This window comes from Microtus oregoni, unplaced genomic scaffold, assembly GCF_018167655.1.
Source record: "Microtus oregoni isolate MIOR12 unplaced genomic scaffold, Mior012 000005F_ref0000423, whole genome shotgun sequence".
Lineage (NCBI taxonomy): Eukaryota > Metazoa > Chordata > Mammalia > Rodentia > Cricetidae > Microtus > Microtus oregoni.
The window spans coordinates 42,573,161-42,591,388 of record NW_024543064.1 but is presented as its reverse complement, the minus strand read 5'-3'; the positions used below and the strand labels follow the sequence as shown (position 1 = coordinate 42,591,388).

Below are 18,228 nucleotides of genomic sequence, written 5' to 3'. Positions count from 1 at the left end.
TACTCCTTTTTCTTCTCCATCATTCTAAATGACTATTTGGAAGTGTGCTAAAGTACTCTTTCTCCTCCCCACTGTGTGTTCCTTTCTTTCTCAGTACCTTCCCCCAGTGGACAGCAGATCCAGTTCAGGGTTTGTGGGGCTCAGAAATGGTGGTGCGACTTGTTACATGAATGCAGTCTTCCAGCAGCTGTACATGCAGCCCGGACTTCCTGAGGTGATTTCCTGTCCTGTTTGTCAGGAGAGAGGATGGATGGATTGTCTGCAAATTGTTCCATGCTTAATTATTGTTTCTTGGGTTTGTAGCTGTGGTTAAAAATTCTTTATTAGCTTCTGGAATTGGTAAAGATGTTACAGTCACACATTTTTGTAAATCTGTTATTTTAATTGTTTATTTGACCAATGTAATTTTTTACATACAAAATTCTCAACCATTCTATGAAGTTGTACTTAATATTTTAGAATTTTAGACTATTTTCAGTGCTCTTTTATTAGTATAGTCTCAACTTGTGGGGTCATATGCAGTATTTTAAGAATATTCCAGGGGGCTGGAGAGATGGCTCAGTGGTTAAGAGCATTGCCTGCTCTTCCAAAGGTCCTGAGTTCAATTCCCAGCAACCACATGGTGGTTCACAACCATCTGGCGCCCACTTCTGGCCTTCAGGCATACACACAGACAGAATATTGTATATATAACAAATAAATATTTAAAAAACACATTAAAAATGCTACATTTAAAAAAAAAGAATATTCCATAATTATCATGTAGCATTTGTGTCTAAAGATCCTCATCAGCTCCAGTTTTTCATAATAAAATAGAACTTAAAGAGGAACTTTACCCTTGATCACACCAACTAGGAAATGATGAAACTAAACATCTACAGGACTGTCTCCATATCAGACACTCCTTAGCATACTTAAACAGCAGAGTGGGTACTCATGTGTGCATGTTTTGGATTCATGTGAAGCACTTAAGCTTCTCATTTAATCATGCTTCTCTTTGTAGTCTCTTCTCTCAGTGGATGATGATACAGACAATCCAGATGACAGTGTATTTTACCAAGTACAGTCTCTCTTTGGACATTTGATGGAAAGCAAGCTGCAGTATTATGTGCCTGAGAACTTCTGGAAGGTATAGCTGTAGATTGGATGTTAGATAATATTTAGACTTTGACTCTACTTCCTTCTCTAGTGATAATAGTTTTTTGTCAAAGATTTGAGTGTTCAACACATTGGTACTTTCAAATGATTAGAACATTAAAAACCAGTCATTCCTAATTCCTGAGGGTCTGCTTATTTGTTTTGACTGTTTCTTATGATTCTTATTTTAGTTCTTTAAAGCATTGTATAAGGGGCTAACGAGCTGGGCTCAGCGGTTATACTATACTGCTTTTGCAGAAACTCAGGTTTGGTTCCCAGAACCCACACCAGGCAGCTCACAACCACCTACATCTCTAGCAGCAGGGGGATCTGATACCTCTGAGCTCTGCACTCACATGCATGCGTTCACACATATGCGTTGATACAGACATATAATTTAAAATAATAATGAAAATAAAATAGTGATTCAGGTCATCTCTCTGAACCTGTGCCTGTATCACTAGTGCCTCCAAATAAAGGACGCTGCTGCACTCTGCCTCCCAGAGCAATGGTCACGTCTAAGAGAGACACTTGCTATTGTGTAGTCTAAGGATGCACTGAACCCACTTCTGGTTTCAGAAACTTGCTGTGATATGAAGAACCAAGAAAATGCGCAGGTGGCAGAATACAAGCCTGTCTATACCAATAAAAACATCCTCATCCTAATAGCAAACTCGTTTTTCAAAAGCACTTATGTGATTCTGTGTGTTATGTTGAGCATGCTGCTTTCCATTTAAAGACCTATTTAATTCTTGCCGTACAGATCTTCAAGATGTGGAACAAGGAGCTCTATGTGAGAGAGCAGCAGGATGCATATGAGTTCTTCACTAGTCTCATTGATCAGATGGATGAGTATCTCAAGGTAATGAAGATCTCCATTGCCCTCTGTTTCCTTCAGCTATTTATAATATAGGAACGGTGCCTTAAGGTTCACAGTGACTGAAACTCACACACCAGAAAGTCGTCATCTTGAGCATCACAGCTGCTATTCATTCTTTCAGCATTTAAAGTGAATGCATACATGTTATTGGAGTAGTATTCTATATTCATATAAGCTGATAAAACAATGTAGTTCTTAATCTATACTACAGAATAAATGCCCTTTCATGCATGTGTATTTTTTTGCAATGTCTCTAGAGGTAGTCTGGCTACAGAGTGCCCAGTGAAGTGATGGTCCCCTGGAGGCAGTTCTGGGGACTGGGAGACTTCTCTGGCAAAAGGACAAAAGGACTAGATAGGATATTATTTATGGTGATGCTTACATTAAAAGCTTTCTGTCTTTCCCAATAAAACATGTGACAGACTTGCCCAGAGGTGCCACTGCACATTTTATCAATAAGCACAATTATTATATTAAAATAACTTAGAGCTATATAGTATTAGTTTTTGAGGGAAGAAAAAAAACAAAGATTGCCAGAGTTGCTGCTACCTTGCAATTTACAGCACAGAAAGAAGCATCAGAATCATAATGGAGGACTTCTCATGATCAGCTCTCATGGACCCATCTCTCTTCCTCCTCTTAGTGGTGGTTACTAGCGTCTTTTGTTTTCTAGCTGAAACTACCATTGTTACTCATTCTATTGTGATGTAAAATTTTTAAGTAAAATATTAATGTGAACCAACCTGTACATTCAGTTAAAATTTGAATTTTTTTTTCCAACAGAAAATGGGACGAGAACAGATATTTAAGAATACTTTCCAGGGCATCTATTCTGATCAGAAGATCTGTAAAGATTGTCCTCACAGGTTAGTGAAGATGTCACTGCTATGTTAAACAATGGCTGTTAGGGATAGGGCTGTAGGTCAGTGGTACAGCTTTGTCTAGCAGCTATAAAACTCTGGTTTAGATGTTAGCACCGTGGGGGAAAATATCTTTAAATGATGTTTTAGGAAGTTATTAAATGTTAATTTGTTGACTGACTTGTAGATTTATTTCTTAGGGAATCTATAAATGTTCAATGAACTACATTCCTTCAGTTTCCATAATTGCTATGTAGCCTTAAAGTATTGGTTGAAAATCATGTTTTGGTTAGTGTGTTTTTAAAATGCAGAGGTCCATCTAATTCTCGTGTCTGTTGGGGAGTGTGTTAGAGTTCAGGCATTGTGACAGCTGCAGTGCTTCTTCATTCATGGGTGTTTGTCTTGTCCCAATCAGATACGAGCGTGAGGAAGCTTTCATGGCTCTCAATCTAGGAGTTACTTCTTGCCAAAGCTTGGAAATCTCTTTGGACCAGTTTGTTAGAGGTGAAGTTTTAGAAGGAAGTAATGCATACTACTGTGAAAAGTGTAAAGAAAAGGTATTGCATCTGCCCTTTACAGGAGACAGTATTAGTGTTGCTTGTTACTGCATACAGCTCATTATTAAGCCCAGGTTGCTGCTTCCAGTAGATTGTGCTGTTATTTGTTTTACTTGGGTACCAAGAGCTTTTACATTCACTACATTGATTTTCTCCAGGGAGTTAATTGGTTTTTGCTTTTTCTTAGAGAATAACAGTGAAAAGAACGTGCATTAAGTCTTTACCTAGTGTGCTGGTGATTCACCTGATGAGATTTGGCTTTGACTGGGAGAGTGGACGATCCATTAAATACGATGAACAAATACGGGTAACTTCTTTCCCCCTGAAATTTCTCTCAACCATGACCCTCCTTTCCCTCTTTTTTTTTTCCTTTTTCTTCCCCTACATCCTGTCTGTCCCTGAAAAGCAGCATGAGGAATCTGCAGCCCTTGTTTGAAAAGCTGCTACTCATAGAACAGGCAGATGTAAAAATGGTGCCTTCATTTCTGAAGGCATCCCAGCCGTGGCTGTGAAATGAAGTGCTTCTGTGACCCAGGCCTGTGAGTGGGGCAGGAGTCAGCCCTTGTTTGGGAAGCACAACTTGACTTTCCTAGATACTGCTGTGTATATTCCCACTTAACATCAAAGTATTCTTTTTACTTTTACATAGTTTCCGTGGATGCTAAATATGGAGCCTTACACAGTCTCCGGAATGGCTCGCCAGGATTCATCTTCTGAAGTTGGTGAAAATGGAAGAAATATGGATCAAGGAGGTGGAGGATCCCCACGGAAAAAAGTTGCCCTCACAGAAAACTACGAGCTTGTTGGTGTCATTGTACACAGTGGGCAGGCACACGCAGGCCATTACTACTCCTTCATCAAGGACAGGCGGTAAGGTCTCTTCCAGAAACACTCACATATGCTCTGCTTTCTCTGCTGAACTCTAGCATCCATGCCACTAGGGAGAAACCTCTGGGGAGGAGTAGTGGGTTAGGAAGGATTTTATAGCCTAGGCTGACCTCAAATTCTCAACCCTGCTTCTGTCTCCGAAGTGCTGGGATTATAGAAATGTAACGTAATGCCCAGCTATAAAGAAATTCACATTATTCTTTGTTCTGCATTTCAGATTTTTTACACTTAGGATAACTATTTTTACTCCTTTGATTTAAGAAGTTTTAGAGACTAAAATCACTACACCTATGTTGCTAAATTTTTCCTGGATGTTTTTACATAACCATCATCAGATTTATCTGTGCATAATACATATTAATAAAAGCAAGGGATGAAGATAATTGTTTTTAAATCTTATGTTTATCTGATCTCTGGTCCTAGGGGGTATGGAAAAGGAAAGTGGTATAAATTTAATGACACTGTTATAGAAGAGTTTGACCTAAATGATGAGACCCTGGAGTATGAATGCTTTGGAGGAGAATATAGACCAAAAGTTTATGATCAAAGTAAGTACTTATAAGTAGATAGTTTCCATTCATTTTATTTTTTAATATATAGTGCTCTACCAAATTAGAAGCTATATTCTTTATATAAAAATATATCTGTTTTTGTTTATATTCTCCCAGCTATAGAACCACAACTATTATTTTCCTTTTATTTTTTTAATATTTTTCCTAAATAGAATTGTATTACATTTCCTCCTCCCTTTCCTCCCTCGATCCCTCCCATGCCCCTCCACACTCAAGTTGCCTCTTTTTCTTTACAATTGTGATATATGTGTATATATGTATTTGTTTGAGTGCACATATATGTCAATACAACCTACTGCGTCTGTTTTTGTTGGTGTTGTGTATATGGTTTCAAGACTGACCACTCTGCATTGGACAACTCTTTTGATAGCCAAATGTGATATACTCAAGCTGCTTAGGGGAAAAAAGTCTAAAATAATGGGAATTAACATATAGCAAGAGGATGAAATAACATTAGGGAGAACTAATGGGTAAAGTATTTCAACATTAAAAATAGTTTCAGAACTAATTGGACAATAAAATTATATGTCCATTTGACTTACACAGAGGTATAATCACTTGCAGAAGACAGTTCTAGCACCCATGCTTACCAAACTGTTATTTTTTATGCAGTGTCGTAAAGAAGTCTGCCCCTCCGCCTCCCTCCTCAAGGGGAAGTACCTTAACTTGCATTCTAGGCAACACTCTAAAAGACCCATGTTTTGCTTACGATTTGTTCTCTGCAAATTTAGTAAATAGATTGAGTTTGTAGTCCCTTTTTTATAGATAATCATGCGAAGAAACATCTTTTTTACCGAGGCTTCCCTCTTAATGTCTTGCAAAATAGCTAACCCATACACTGATGTACGTCGAAGATACTGGAATGCCTACATGCTCTTCTACCAAAGGATGTCTGATCAGAACTCCCCTGTATTGCCAAAGAAAAGTCGAGTCAGTGTTGTAAGACAGGAAGCTGAGGATCTCTCTCTGTAAGTTCTCTGCCATGTAACTTGCTGTGTTGTTTTAGTAGGTATTGGTAGAATCTTTATAATATAATGCTCAATTTTCAAAAATAATTAACTAAGCTTAAGAAAAATTCTAAAATGTGATTAAGTCCTTCTTTTTCCAGGACTTTACTGCCTTGGCAAGAAGTTACTTTGTATATAGAAACATGTATATAAATTATTTATGATAGAGTTGAAATTTTTTTATTTTCAATCTAGAATTGAGGTATATATGCAATACTAAATGTATTTTTGTCCAAATCATAATACTATAACCAGAAATATGTTTTTTTAATGGTCTTATTTTTAGTGAATTTGCCTTTACGTAGTGGATTGGAAAAGTATGCAGTTTATGTTTAAGTACAGTACCCAGTATATAAATGTGGCTAGTTTTTACAGCTGCTGAAACAAAAGCCCCTTTGTGTTCAATAGTTCTTTGACTCTGTTTCTCAGGTCAGCTCCATCTTCACCTGAGATTTCACCTCAGTCCTCTCCTCGGCCCCACAGGCCTAATAATGACAGGCTTTCTATTCTAACCAAGCTGGTAAAAAAGGGTGAGAAGAAAGGACTGTTTGTGGAGAAAATGCCTGCTCGGATATACCAGGTAAGAACCATAGAAACAGGGAGAAAGAGAGCTGTCTCAGCTGTTAAGAGCACTTAACTGCTCTTGCAGGGGACCTGGGTTTAGTTCCTAGCACCTACTTGGTGGCTCACAGCTAGTAACTCCAGTTCCAGGGATTCAATACCCTCTTCTGACCTCCCAGAACCAGGCACACACAGTGCACATACATAAATGGAGGTAAAATACAGATACACAAAATGAAAATAAATAAACATTTGAATGGAGAGCAGGTAAATAATTCTCTAAGGGAGAAAATCAGGATGAGTGTCAGAGTCCATATTGTAAGTCCAACGTACTTCTGACTGCCTTCTCTGTTATTGTCCTCATGTGCCACTTCATCACCCTCACTTGTCCTTGTGTTTTCTACGACAGATATTGAGGCTGTAAGATAGTGCCACAGTGTGAGAACACAAAAGTGGACATACACTCAAGATTGCCAGCATCATCCTCGAGTAGAGAAACACATTGTTGAAATAATTTGTCGGAGAGAACAAGTTAAGACTCAGACCCTTCATTTAAGACTAAACTGACAGTAATCGCCATTATTTACTGAATACTTGCTCTGTCCTACAGACCATAAGCAAGTGTTAATTTGGTTTGGTTTTTGAGACTGGTTTTCAGTTATATAGACCTGACTGACCTAGAATTTACTGTGTAGATTAAGCCAGCCTCAGACTCAACAGAGATCCACCCACCTTTGCCTCCCAAGGGCTGAGATTAAAGGCATGCAACCATTACACCTGGCTAAACAGGTTTTTACAAAGTAATTAAACTTCCTAAACCTCTTGTAGAATAGGGGGTCTTACTCCTATTTTTATATAAACAGGACTGATTTAAAAAGGAAATGGCCTGAGATCTCACAAGGCAAGGGTTTGAAATCAAGACCATTGCCAGGTCCAGACCTTACACACTAGACAGCCCAAGCTAGATAGGAAAGTGTGCCGTCTCCTTGGGAAGGAAGAGCTGTGCAGGGAAGGGCAGAATGCTGTGTGTAGGGTGTTGTGTTTGGCCCTTCACACAGCTTGCTGAGTTCGCCAAGGGATAAGCGAGTAAGTAGGTGGTAACGTACCTTTCTACAGTGTCTTAAATTTAAGGGAGATTTCTCTCACTCGTTTTTCAAAATTCAAAGCTTGAAAAAAGGTTATTATAAATTATAATTTTTTTACAAACTCTTATTACCTAAACATTTTGGTAGAAATAACCCTCCACATTATTTTAACTGTTTGTTAAAAGTCACTGATTTTGTTTTGTAGATGGTGAGAGATGAAAACCTCAAGTTTATGAAGAATAGAGACGTGTACAGTAGTGACTATTTCAGTTTTGTTTTGTCTTTAGCGTCACTGAATGCTGTAAGTAGCTAATTGTAACTGAAGAACTGAAAAAAGTGATGCCCTTGTTTCAGGTGTTAGCATTCAGCTAGATGCTAAAGCCCATTTCCTATATGAGTTACACTAAGATACAGGCAGCTTTGGGGCTGTTGAGTATGGGTTATGAGTGCTGTGGTTACACACGCCGAATGTTAAGATTCTGAGGGACTATGAGGTTGAGTGGCTGTGGGTCTTATCATTTGTTCCTGTGCTCTATGGATTAACCTTTTCTAATCTCTGGTCATATACTGTCAGACTCAAAAATGGCATTCCAGTACTTTCTTGTCGAGAGTACAGTTATAATTTGCCAAAAAAGGGGAAAGACTCTATTTTAAAAGGGCTTCATGTAAAAATGAAGATATCTTAACTTTTAGAAATGCTAATTAGTGTTTATTATTACTAGCTGGCAAGACTTTGTTTGTTTGAGACAAGATTTCACTTAGCCCAGGCTGTCTCCAAGGATTTGCCATGTAGTTGAGAATGGCTTTGAACATCCTACCTTTCTGCCTTCACTTCCTAAGTGCCAAGATTAGGTTTTTCATATTAATCTTATCTGTGTCATTATTACATTCTATATAAATATGTAATCATCTGTAAGACTTGTGAAAAATATACTCCTTTCCCTCCTCTCAGACTAAACTAAAGCACCCATATTATCCTTGTATGGCGAAGGTGAGCTTGCAGCTTGCCATTCAGTTCCTTTTCCAAACTTATCTACGAACAAAGAAAAAACTCAGGTAAGAGTGATATGTTTTACTAGTCTGTTACAGAAAATACCGGTTAATTCAATGAAAAAATAAATTTTTAAATTCAGCTTTTCAAAATACTGCAGTATTACCTGATGTGTCCAGTTTACAAGACACAGCCTCTATCTTTAAGAAAGGTTTAATGAGAAGGACTGATAAAGAAATTGCTGTGCTACAAGACATAAATTCCATATCTTTGAAAACTGGGCAGAATCATACCTATTGGTGCCTTCAGAGTATTTTGAAAGGAAGAAATCTAGACGGCATCATCCTAGGCAGAAGGGAAGAATCTAGAGTAGCAAGCAGAATTTGCTTAAGGCACCCACGAGTGACTGGTTAATTGTATTTTTCTAGTTGTATACTTACTTGTAAGTGGCTCATTAAGACCAGTCACTAGGTGCCACACTAGGAAATCTAGGCTGTGGCCAGTAACAGTTGATGGAGAAGTTTGCACCAGGACATGTTCGAGCTCCAGATATCCGTTTGCATCTTATTTATCACTGACTTTTATCTCCAGCACCTGATAAGGTGCCTGGATCATTATAGATTCTGGGTTAGTAATTGTTGGTCCTTGTATATGACTGAAAGAGACAGAGCTGAGGGGTGGTTTGTAGAAAAATATCTGGAGAAAGAGGATACTTGGGTTGCAAGTGGTTAAAGTTGGAAGTCCATGGAGCGCTGACTAGCAAAGTGAGTACACTTCTCAAGTCTGGGTTTGAGGAGAGATTTTTCAGCCAGACTCTTGAAGAAAAATAATTACGGATGGCAGCCTCATTATGTGTAGCAACCAGAAGAACATTGAGTGATAGCAATATTATATGATGCTAAAAAGGAGAACACGTTTCTGTCCTTTAAGGTCTGCATGGGGTTAAGTAGAGAAATTCGATTGCTACTTTCGTTTGTGAAATTTACTCATGGTATGTTCATGTACTGTTTGCATTTTGTCTGTATTTACTGTTTGAAGGGCATTGGGGTCTCAGGAGTATATGAGATTGTGGGTAGTACAGTCAGGTCACCTTTTCTCTGGCCAAATCTTGAACTATTATTATACTTCAAGCATATTAATGATTTTAGGAATATGATATAAAACATAAGCTATTTTAAAGGTGAGCCTTTGGTAACACAGGCTTAGTTATGCCAGACAAAATGTCTTTATCAGTTGAAGATAAAGATATAAAAGATAAAAGTAAAATCATAGATGTAGGCACCTGTACATGTTTTTGCCTGGTGGGAGGAGGCGGGGGGGGGGAATTATACTGTGAATAACCTAAACATGGAAACACTGAGTAATGTGAGTTGGTCGTCACTGAATATTTAATCTACCCTTCGTTCCTGTCCACACTGGAGCAGGTAGTATACAGGTAGATGTGTCACACTGTGGAACGTCGCTTTGAGGCTACTTGCTGGAGTCTGACATTGCTCTTTCTCTTCTAAAGGGTTGACACTGAAGAATGGATTGCTACTATTGAAGCATTGCTTTCAAAGAGTTTGGATGCTTGTCAGTGGCTTGTTGAGTATTTTATTAGCTCTGAAGGACGAGAATTGGTAAAGTAAGTTTCAGGATCTCTAAATTAAAAGGAATTTATGTCCTTTCCTATCATTTAGAAGTAATGGTTCTTATAAACCCTTTACATTTCAGCTTGAAATTGTTTATCAGGCTAGAGTCCATTTTAAGCTTTTCGCTAAAGCAGGAAATTAAGCCTCTCCAAAATCATCTGTTGGACTAGATGCTGGCAAGGCTTCAGGGACTGCTGGAAGAGTGTGAGGTGATGGTTGACAGGTGCTCACAGCATGCAGCCCCTTAGTGCTTGCTCTGGCTCAGGAGGAGCGTGCAAGTCCCTTTCCTCAGGTACTCAGTCTGAGGCTGCTAGTACAGCCCTATTACTATACGGTCTATCTATTCTCCGATTCTGGCTCCAAAAGAGTTAGCTCTGATAGTGCATTACCTATGAACCTATGAGTAGTATAAGCTGCCTTTTTGGATAACAGTTCAAGAGTCCGCAGTCACTTTGTTGTTTACTTCTTACTCTCAGTTGAACTTATTGAGTCAACTTCCCTTATCCTTGGCGACTTTATCATTATATGAGGAGCCCAGCACGACCCCTTCAGTGTTAACAAGAACTTGTCCTGTTTCCTTGGCCCCGGTAGGCTCTTCTTTCCCTCTGATTTGGCTCTAAACTTCTTATGTGAGCCCATCCTAGCCTGGGGGTGTCACTAAGAAAGTGATTATAATGGTCACTCATCACACATACCTACCATAGTCTTTTTCCGTCTCCAGGTTATAAAACGCCCTTGCCTCTCAAAAATGAATCTGTATTTGCAAGCCCCTCTAAGGAACTTGGCCTTTCAGTTAACTCCTGCCTTTACCTTGTCGACCTCTTCTGTCAGCATACAAATGTGTTCTGGTATTTCTGTGTTGAAACAGATGCACAGCAGGAAAGTGAGAAATACAGGTTCCTTCCTACTAAGGGAGCACAGTCTGGTGATAAGTTAGAAATTTGATTGAATATTTATTTTAGTTTTCAATGTTACTGGGATAAAACCGAGGGCCTACACATGGAGGTGCTGAGTGAGCTACCAACCCTGACCAGAGCTCTTAATCTCAGACATGTTTCCTTCACCTCTGTCTCTGTCCAGATACCATTTGCCTACTTGATATCTCCATTTCTCCCCGCCCAGCCCATAAAGACTAAGTGTTGATTTTGGAGCAGCTGTATCACATTACTTCCATCCTGAAAGCTCTTTAGTAGGTTCCCCTCCACTATAATAAAATCCAAAAGCTTTGCTTGGTCTTCACTTTATACTCAGGCTTGTAGTGTTCACTTCCTCCTTGATGTCAGTCACCTCTTAAGGCCAGCTTAAATTAACGGGTTCAATGAACATGCTGAGTTTTGTTTTGTTTTGTTGTTGTTTGTTTTTTGGTTTGTTTGTTTTTTTAACCTACTTTAAGCCTCTTATGCCTGATACTCTTGTCTGAAACATTGTTCCCTCTGCTCTTGGCATAGTAATTGTCTTTTGCTCTTTCAAATGTCAGCTTAGATTGCACATACTCAAAGACTGATACAGACCTGTCCTGTTGCTCTATGTACTCCTTAGGGATTTGTGTGTTTGTTCTACTGAGCTTCAGCTTCTTCAGGACAGAATCAAGTCTGCTTGTTCCACACTGGACACAGAGTGCCTGCCATATAACACATGCTGAAATATTGTTCACACATCACACAATGCATTTGGTCATGAAGAGAGAACTAATAAACATTTCTTGGAAGAGTTATTACGTACCTGCCTCTTTAAAGTGTACAGTAAAGATAACTTTGCCCGATTTTATAATTGAGTTTGAAAATATTTTCCCAATTGGTCTCCCAAGCACTGTGTCAAAGAATGATTATGTGTTTGAAAGGTGCATAGAAAATATTTCATTCAGCACCTTATTTATACAAAGGCAGACTTGATTTGAGTGTCTCCTGAGAAATTGTCTTCCTTTGGTAGTAGTTCTTAGTATTCCTAATGCCAAGCATCCCAGTTGATTACCTGATCTTTTCTATGAGGTCTGATTACTTTCAGTTGCCGTGAGTTGTAAGCAGTAAATAACAGGTGCTGCACAGATGGCTCAACAGAGCACTGACTGCTCTTGGCGAGAACCTAGTTCATTTCCCAGCACCCACACGGCAGCTCACAGTCATCTTCAACTGCAGTTCCAGGGATTCATTGCCCTCCTGGCTTCCTAAGGCACCAGACATGTGTGGTACACATAGGCGCAGGCAAAACATCCATCCACATAAAACAAAAATAAATAAATCTTTTTTAAAATCTAAAAAATGAGTAAATGAAAGGAATGGTTTTTATCTAGTTCTTTCTTTAGAACCTCCAGGATATTTATGTATGTGTGTGCATATATATATATATATATATATATATATATATATATATATGTATAGGTGGATGTACCTGGCTGCCCTTGTGTATGGAGGCAGTGGACATACTCAGGAGAAGAGCCTCTCACCTTTAAAACAAAAAACAAAAACTGGGTGTCTCATTTGCCTGAGGATCCACCCGTTTCCTCATTGTAATCCTAACACTGGACTTAGGTGTGCATTACCATGCCTGTTTTTTTTTTTTTAAAAAAAAAAAAACAGTCTGGGGGGCTGGAGAGATGGCTCAGTGGTTAAGAGCATTGCCTGCTCTTCCAAAGGTCCTGAGTTCAATTCCCGGCAACCACATGGTGGCTCACAACCATCTGTAATGAGGTCTGGTGCCCTCTTCTGGCCTGCAGACATACACACAGACAGAATATTGTATACATAATAAATAAATAAATAAATAAATATGAAAAAGAAAATGAATTTAAAAAAAAAAACCCAGTCTGGGGATTCTAGGGAGTGAATTCATATTTGCAGGGCAAACACTTCATTCACTAAGCTATCTCCTCAGCCCATAAAGCCTTAAAGATAGTTTATCATTACTCCAATTAAAATGTCCTCACTAGTACACACAGGAGGGAGGGAGGGAAGAAGAAGGGGGGGGAGGGAGAGAGAAAGAGAGAGGGGGGGAGGGAGAGAGAGAGAGAAAGAGAGAGGGGGGAGGGAGAGAGAGAGCGAGCGCACGCGCACATGCGTAAGGTGAATGTTACTTTTCTAAAATGCTTAGGACCAGACTGTTTTGGAAATTTTTTGAGTTGAGGGATATTTGCATTTATAGTGATGTGCCATAGAATGGAACACAAATATAAACATTAATTCACTTTGTTTTATGTAAACATATACATAATTTAGAGGTAATTTTATGCAGTATTGTTCCTCTTTTTATATGTTAACCGGTTTGATGGCATAGAATTTTTCCAATAGTGACATCATATCATCTATTGTCCCCTGAAGATTTCAGACTTTACGCATTTTGGAGTGAGGATGGATAGTTAGCCTATATCTCTGTAATTGAGGTGTGAAGATGCTGATGGCCTCTTTCACATCAGCACCCTATACTGCTTCTTTATGCAAATTTTTAATGTAGGGTTGTGTGGGTTTTGTAGTAGTGAATGCTTGCCAGCTGACCTAAAGAGATGTAAACCACTCACATAAAGGACACATTATCTCCTGTGTCCTTTTATTGTCGACATTTATAAACAGACATCAAAGGTAGTCAGAAGTACCTTGCAGAGCTTATTCTTACCTGTCCCAGGCTCTGTTTTTCTTTCTATTTTAAAGTTTGTTTCAGACACAGAATTCACTGTGATTTTTCAACATGTGTCTTTATCAATTAAAGGATTTTGGCTTTTTCCAGCATAAGCACCTTAACATTTTCAAACCAAACAAAAATTAAGAATTTTTTTATATTTTCTTATACTCCACTCAGACTCTTCCCCTTCCCCAAATATCTCAGAATGTAGTCTGGCCATAACGTTTGTAGAGATCCTGCCCTACAGAGTTTGGGCATTGGCTTTGGTATATGTGTCTCTTGTGACTGTTGACCTTCAATACTTACATCCCCTAGTCGCCCGTTCTTTGTCTTCGTTTTTATTTTGGAGGAGATTGGTCACTTGCCCGCTACCACTAGACCTCCTCCCCAATTCTAGGTATACTTTCAGTTTTTTAGTGTTACACAATATTCCTCAAGAGTTTATGCAGTTGGTTAAGCCTTCGTGCAATATCATGTGGGCATTTGTTGTCTTTTCAGCATTTGAGTTACTACTTAGAATCTTGGACTTTCGGCAGAACTCATGTCTGGTTCCCATGTCTTATTAACAGCATATGGAGTGATCTGGGGAAGCCACACTTCCTGTGACTGAGTCTGGAAGCTCTTGGGATACTTGAACTTGAGTCATTTTACTTCGTGGCTGTTAGACTGAAAATATGCAGGGCAGCTTAGGGTTACATTCTTGTGTCCTTCTTTATATATGTTTCTCTTTATTTTAGGGTTTTCTTGTTGGAATGCAGTGTGAGAGAAGTACGCGTTGCTGTGGCCACCATTCTGGAGAAGACCTTAGACAGTGCCTTGTTTTATCAGGATAAGGTCAGTCTCATTGTAAACTTTATGTATTCTGTTTTATCAGCTGTTCTCAGTTGTACATAATAAAAAGGAGACCTAAAATTGGTGGCTGGGCCTATGTGTGCGTGTGTGCATGTGTGTGTACGTGGTGACTTTCTGATACATGCTCAGATAGAAGGCATTCTGTCCGTCCCTTTTTATGTTCCAGATACCAAGATGAGACTGAAAAAAGTTGAGGTCTGCTTTTGTCTGCTTTAGGGTTTTCATCCCTGGCCAGTCTTCTCTCAAGAATTTGTGTTAGACTCTGAAATAGTCTAACTATTGTCTAGACACACTAACCTAGACATTCTGAGTCCCCCTTGGCTGTTTCCTCAAAAGCTGCTTTCCTGATCCAACTGCTTTTGATAGCCAAACCAGTGTCATTCATCCCAGGGCACAGTAGTTCCTTCACAGTCTTCATCATTCCCTGAGTGTTGTTTCTATCCTTCAGGAATATTCTCTTTTTCCTAACCCTATTCTCTGCAGTTATATCTTCAGAATCTTAATTCAACATACACACGATAAACCAAACTACGGTGTTTATTCCCATCTTCAGTTCCCAAAGGTTTTAAGCCTGTGGGGAAGTCTATGGTGTATATTATCAGTCTGGTTGTTCAGTCCGTTACTAAGTCTTCTCAAGTACAACAGTTACTCCCCAAGTTTGCTGTTTCAAACAGCTGATACTAAATGGAAAACTTTGAAAAATAGTTTCAAAATAAATTGGCTCCTTACAAATATTGACTCCAGGCATTTTGTGCATCCATGTACTACAGGACAGAATGCTTCAAATTTAGATGTTGACTTCACTATGCAACCTTGAGCACATTCTTGAAGGAGGATGTTCTGGATCCAGTGTCGGGGCACCCAGACCCTTAGTTCTCCAGTACCACCTATTCCCGCAAGCTCTGTTAGACCAGGCACTCAGCCAGAGGAACAGGAAGCCAAATGTGCCCTTTAGAAAGGTCTTGAAAGTCCTCCTCTCAATTCCAGGAGTCATTAGACTTACGTATACTATAAAGTGATAGTTTTCCATCAGCGTAAGCAGCAGAACATTTTATCAAGCAAAAAATCATACCTGGCTTCAGGCAGACTAAAGAAAGTCGCTGGAGCTGCTTAGAAAGCTTGAATACCATTGCTCCATGACACTCCTGTGGGAGCTGTCTAAGGTGTTTCAAGAATGCTACCCTAAGGACTACCTTGCCCTCCTTCTTCCACTGTATACTCCAGAGAAAAAAGACAGAATTAGTGCAGTCTCCTTACAGATAAGGTTAGGCCATAGAACATCACCAACCTTTTAAAGACAGAAGAACAGGTAGTAGAAGAGGAAGGAGTAGAGGGTATAAGCATGGAAGCTACTTCCTGAAGTCAATTCTATTTGATATCCAACTAATGTATTTTTGTGTTTGTTTTCCCCACAATGGAAATTATGCCTCTTGCCACCCACTATATCTGTACTGTAAAGTACTTTGAAAATGAAGTGCTCTGTAAGTGCTGACTTGTGTTGCATTTATAATGGGTGTGACAGGATGGACGGTATTCCAGAAGTTGATGGATACCATCTTCAGAGGAATAGAAGAGTAGTGAGCCTGGTCTTAATGCTTGCATAACAGACGAATTTCTAGGGAGTTGTCCAGAAACATTTGGGGTGGGAGGGAAAGCAGAAGCAATGTCATACCCAAATGGTTTCTAAACAAATAAAATGTTTTTCAAAGCTTTCCATGAGGCGTCAGCGGGCTTTCAAGTAAGTTCCTAGTTGAGTCGGTATTGCCGTGTCATCTGTCAGGCTGTTGCTCTCCATTTGCTCCATCGGCTTGGTTTCTAGCCCTTCTGCCTGTGTCTGTGTTTTTTTCTCTGCATCTGTGACTGTGAAGAGCAGCCTAGTGGAGGGAGGGACTCAGAAATCCATCTCCCCTTGGTGCCCACCTCTCTGTAAGACAGAGAAAAGAGAAATTAGCTCTGGAGAAAACGTGACCTGGACTCCGGTACCTAGGAAATAAAATAGACTCTCCCTTAGTTCTGCAACAATACTGACACTCTTCCAGAAGGTAAAAGGATAATTCTGTTTTGCTCTCCAAAGCATAAATCCATCTAACTCTGAGACTGGATTGTAATTTCCCTCTGTTCTTATGGTGGTTTACTTCAAGTTAATCCTGTGACAAGCGTCTGTCTTGTCGTCTCTTTCTTTATATAATTTCCTCTTTCCTCTTGCCAGTTAAAAAGCCTTCATCAGTTATTGGAAGTCCTGCTTGCTCTTTTGGATAAAGATGTCCCAGAAAACTGTAAAAATTGTGCTCAATACTTTTCCCTATTCAACACTTTTGTACAAAAGGTAAATTATTGTTTTCTAATATATTTTCCTAATGCAGTAGATTTATATTCTAAAGATATTTTATATATACAAAAATATTAGATTCCATTCTGTGTAATGGATTCATGAGTGTTTCTAAATAAATCCAAATTAATGGATTATTTTACTTCAAGAATTACAACCCAAGTAGGTATAGTTACTGACAACAGTGGAAGCAGCATCATTGGTTTTTCCATAGCAGCCATCAGGAGGCAGTGTAAGACTCAAGAGGTGTGTAAGATGTTAATAAGTATTCCCTACATAGAAGGTACAACGCTTAACATAGTGATTTCTTGAAATGTCTGAATGTATTTTTAAAATAACTTTTTTCTGGCTGGGAGTATAATTTGTCATTCTACTGCCTTGTGACAGCAAGGTATTAGGGCCGGAGACCTTCTTCTGCGGCACTCAGCACTGCGACACATGATCAGCTTCCTCCTCGGAGTCAGTCGACAGAACAGTCAGGTAAGAACTGCCTTACTGTTCTCGGTGAGGTGCTGTTGGGCTTCATTTTGTTTCTTTTTGTAGCTGATAAATGTTTTAGCTTCATTTAGTTCTGAGTAGTATATACTATGAAGACCTTAAAAGTCTTTGGTGATTAGGGGAAGAGGAAGTTCAATAGGAAAAGGAATCAGTGGCCTTAGAGCCCTCTTCTTCCTTCTCTAGAGCCGTGAGTGTTTTGAGGGTTGGTTGAAATCCATCTGTGAAGTTAGCCTGTTAAAAACTGAATTATACTGCAGTGTGATGTTCTCAGTCGAATGCTCGGAGCGTATTCCCAGAACGTTACTATTATATGGATGGATGTGTCCATGTATAACCTGTTAGAAAGTCCTATAGAGCTCTGTTTTCTCCATCCATTAGTTTTTGTTTGATAAAGATTTGTAAAATACATAAAATGTTAGGATCCAGAAATGATAGAGTGCTTCTTGTGGACCAAGTACACCTGGTCTTTCTGTGGTGGTAGTTTGGACACACAGCTCAGTAAAATGGGCAGTGTTTCTCCTATTCTGTGACAAGAATTTAAGCACAGCTGTGCTAAGTAACTTACGCAAGGTCACAGAGCACATGTGTTGGTAAAACGGGTCTATGCCCAGCTCTGAGGATTTCAGAGTCTGAGCCTCTTAAGCTCCTAAACTTCTCTCAACTCCCCATCCCATCACCTTGTTGTTATACTTAAGTAGTGAGAAACAAGTGCTGATCCTATAATGTGCTGTGGTTATTGGCTGTTGAGATCTGCCATACTTGTCTTTT

At 39.2% G+C, this 18,228-nt stretch overlaps 1 protein-coding gene across 3 annotated transcripts in view; it reads left to right on the top strand.

Annotated features, from left to right (window-relative positions):
* The window catches only part of Usp24 (ubiquitin specific peptidase 24), a 143,530-nt gene that overhangs the window by 110,784 nt on the left and 14,518 nt on the right, over window positions 1-18,228 (top strand). For 2 of the 3 annotated variants that reach the window (XM_041651379.1, XM_041651378.1), the window contains exons 43-58: window positions 95-214; window positions 1,004-1,129; window positions 1,901-1,999; window positions 2,801-2,883; window positions 3,293-3,434; window positions 3,622-3,741; window positions 4,084-4,304; window positions 4,746-4,870; window positions 5,721-5,862; window positions 6,331-6,481; window positions 7,753-7,848; window positions 8,500-8,603; window positions 10,049-10,162; window positions 14,519-14,615; window positions 16,843-16,959; window positions 17,350-17,442. In XM_041651379.1, the coding sequence (XP_041507313.1) occupies window positions 95-214; window positions 1,004-1,129; window positions 1,901-1,999; window positions 2,801-2,883; window positions 3,293-3,434; window positions 3,622-3,741; window positions 4,084-4,304; window positions 4,746-4,870; window positions 5,721-5,862; window positions 6,331-6,481; window positions 7,753-7,848; window positions 8,500-8,603; window positions 10,049-10,162; window positions 14,519-14,615; window positions 16,843-16,959; window positions 17,350-17,442 (1,950 nt within the window). Of the gene's footprint in view, window positions 1-94; window positions 215-1,003; window positions 1,130-1,900; window positions 2,000-2,800; window positions 2,884-3,292; window positions 3,435-3,621; window positions 3,742-4,083; window positions 4,305-4,745; window positions 4,871-5,720; window positions 5,863-6,330; window positions 6,482-7,752; window positions 7,849-8,499; window positions 8,604-10,048; window positions 10,163-14,518; window positions 14,616-16,342; window positions 16,372-16,842; window positions 16,960-17,349; window positions 17,443-18,228 lie in introns of those variants that run through there. The other variant, XM_041651380.1, reaches the window with a different exon arrangement.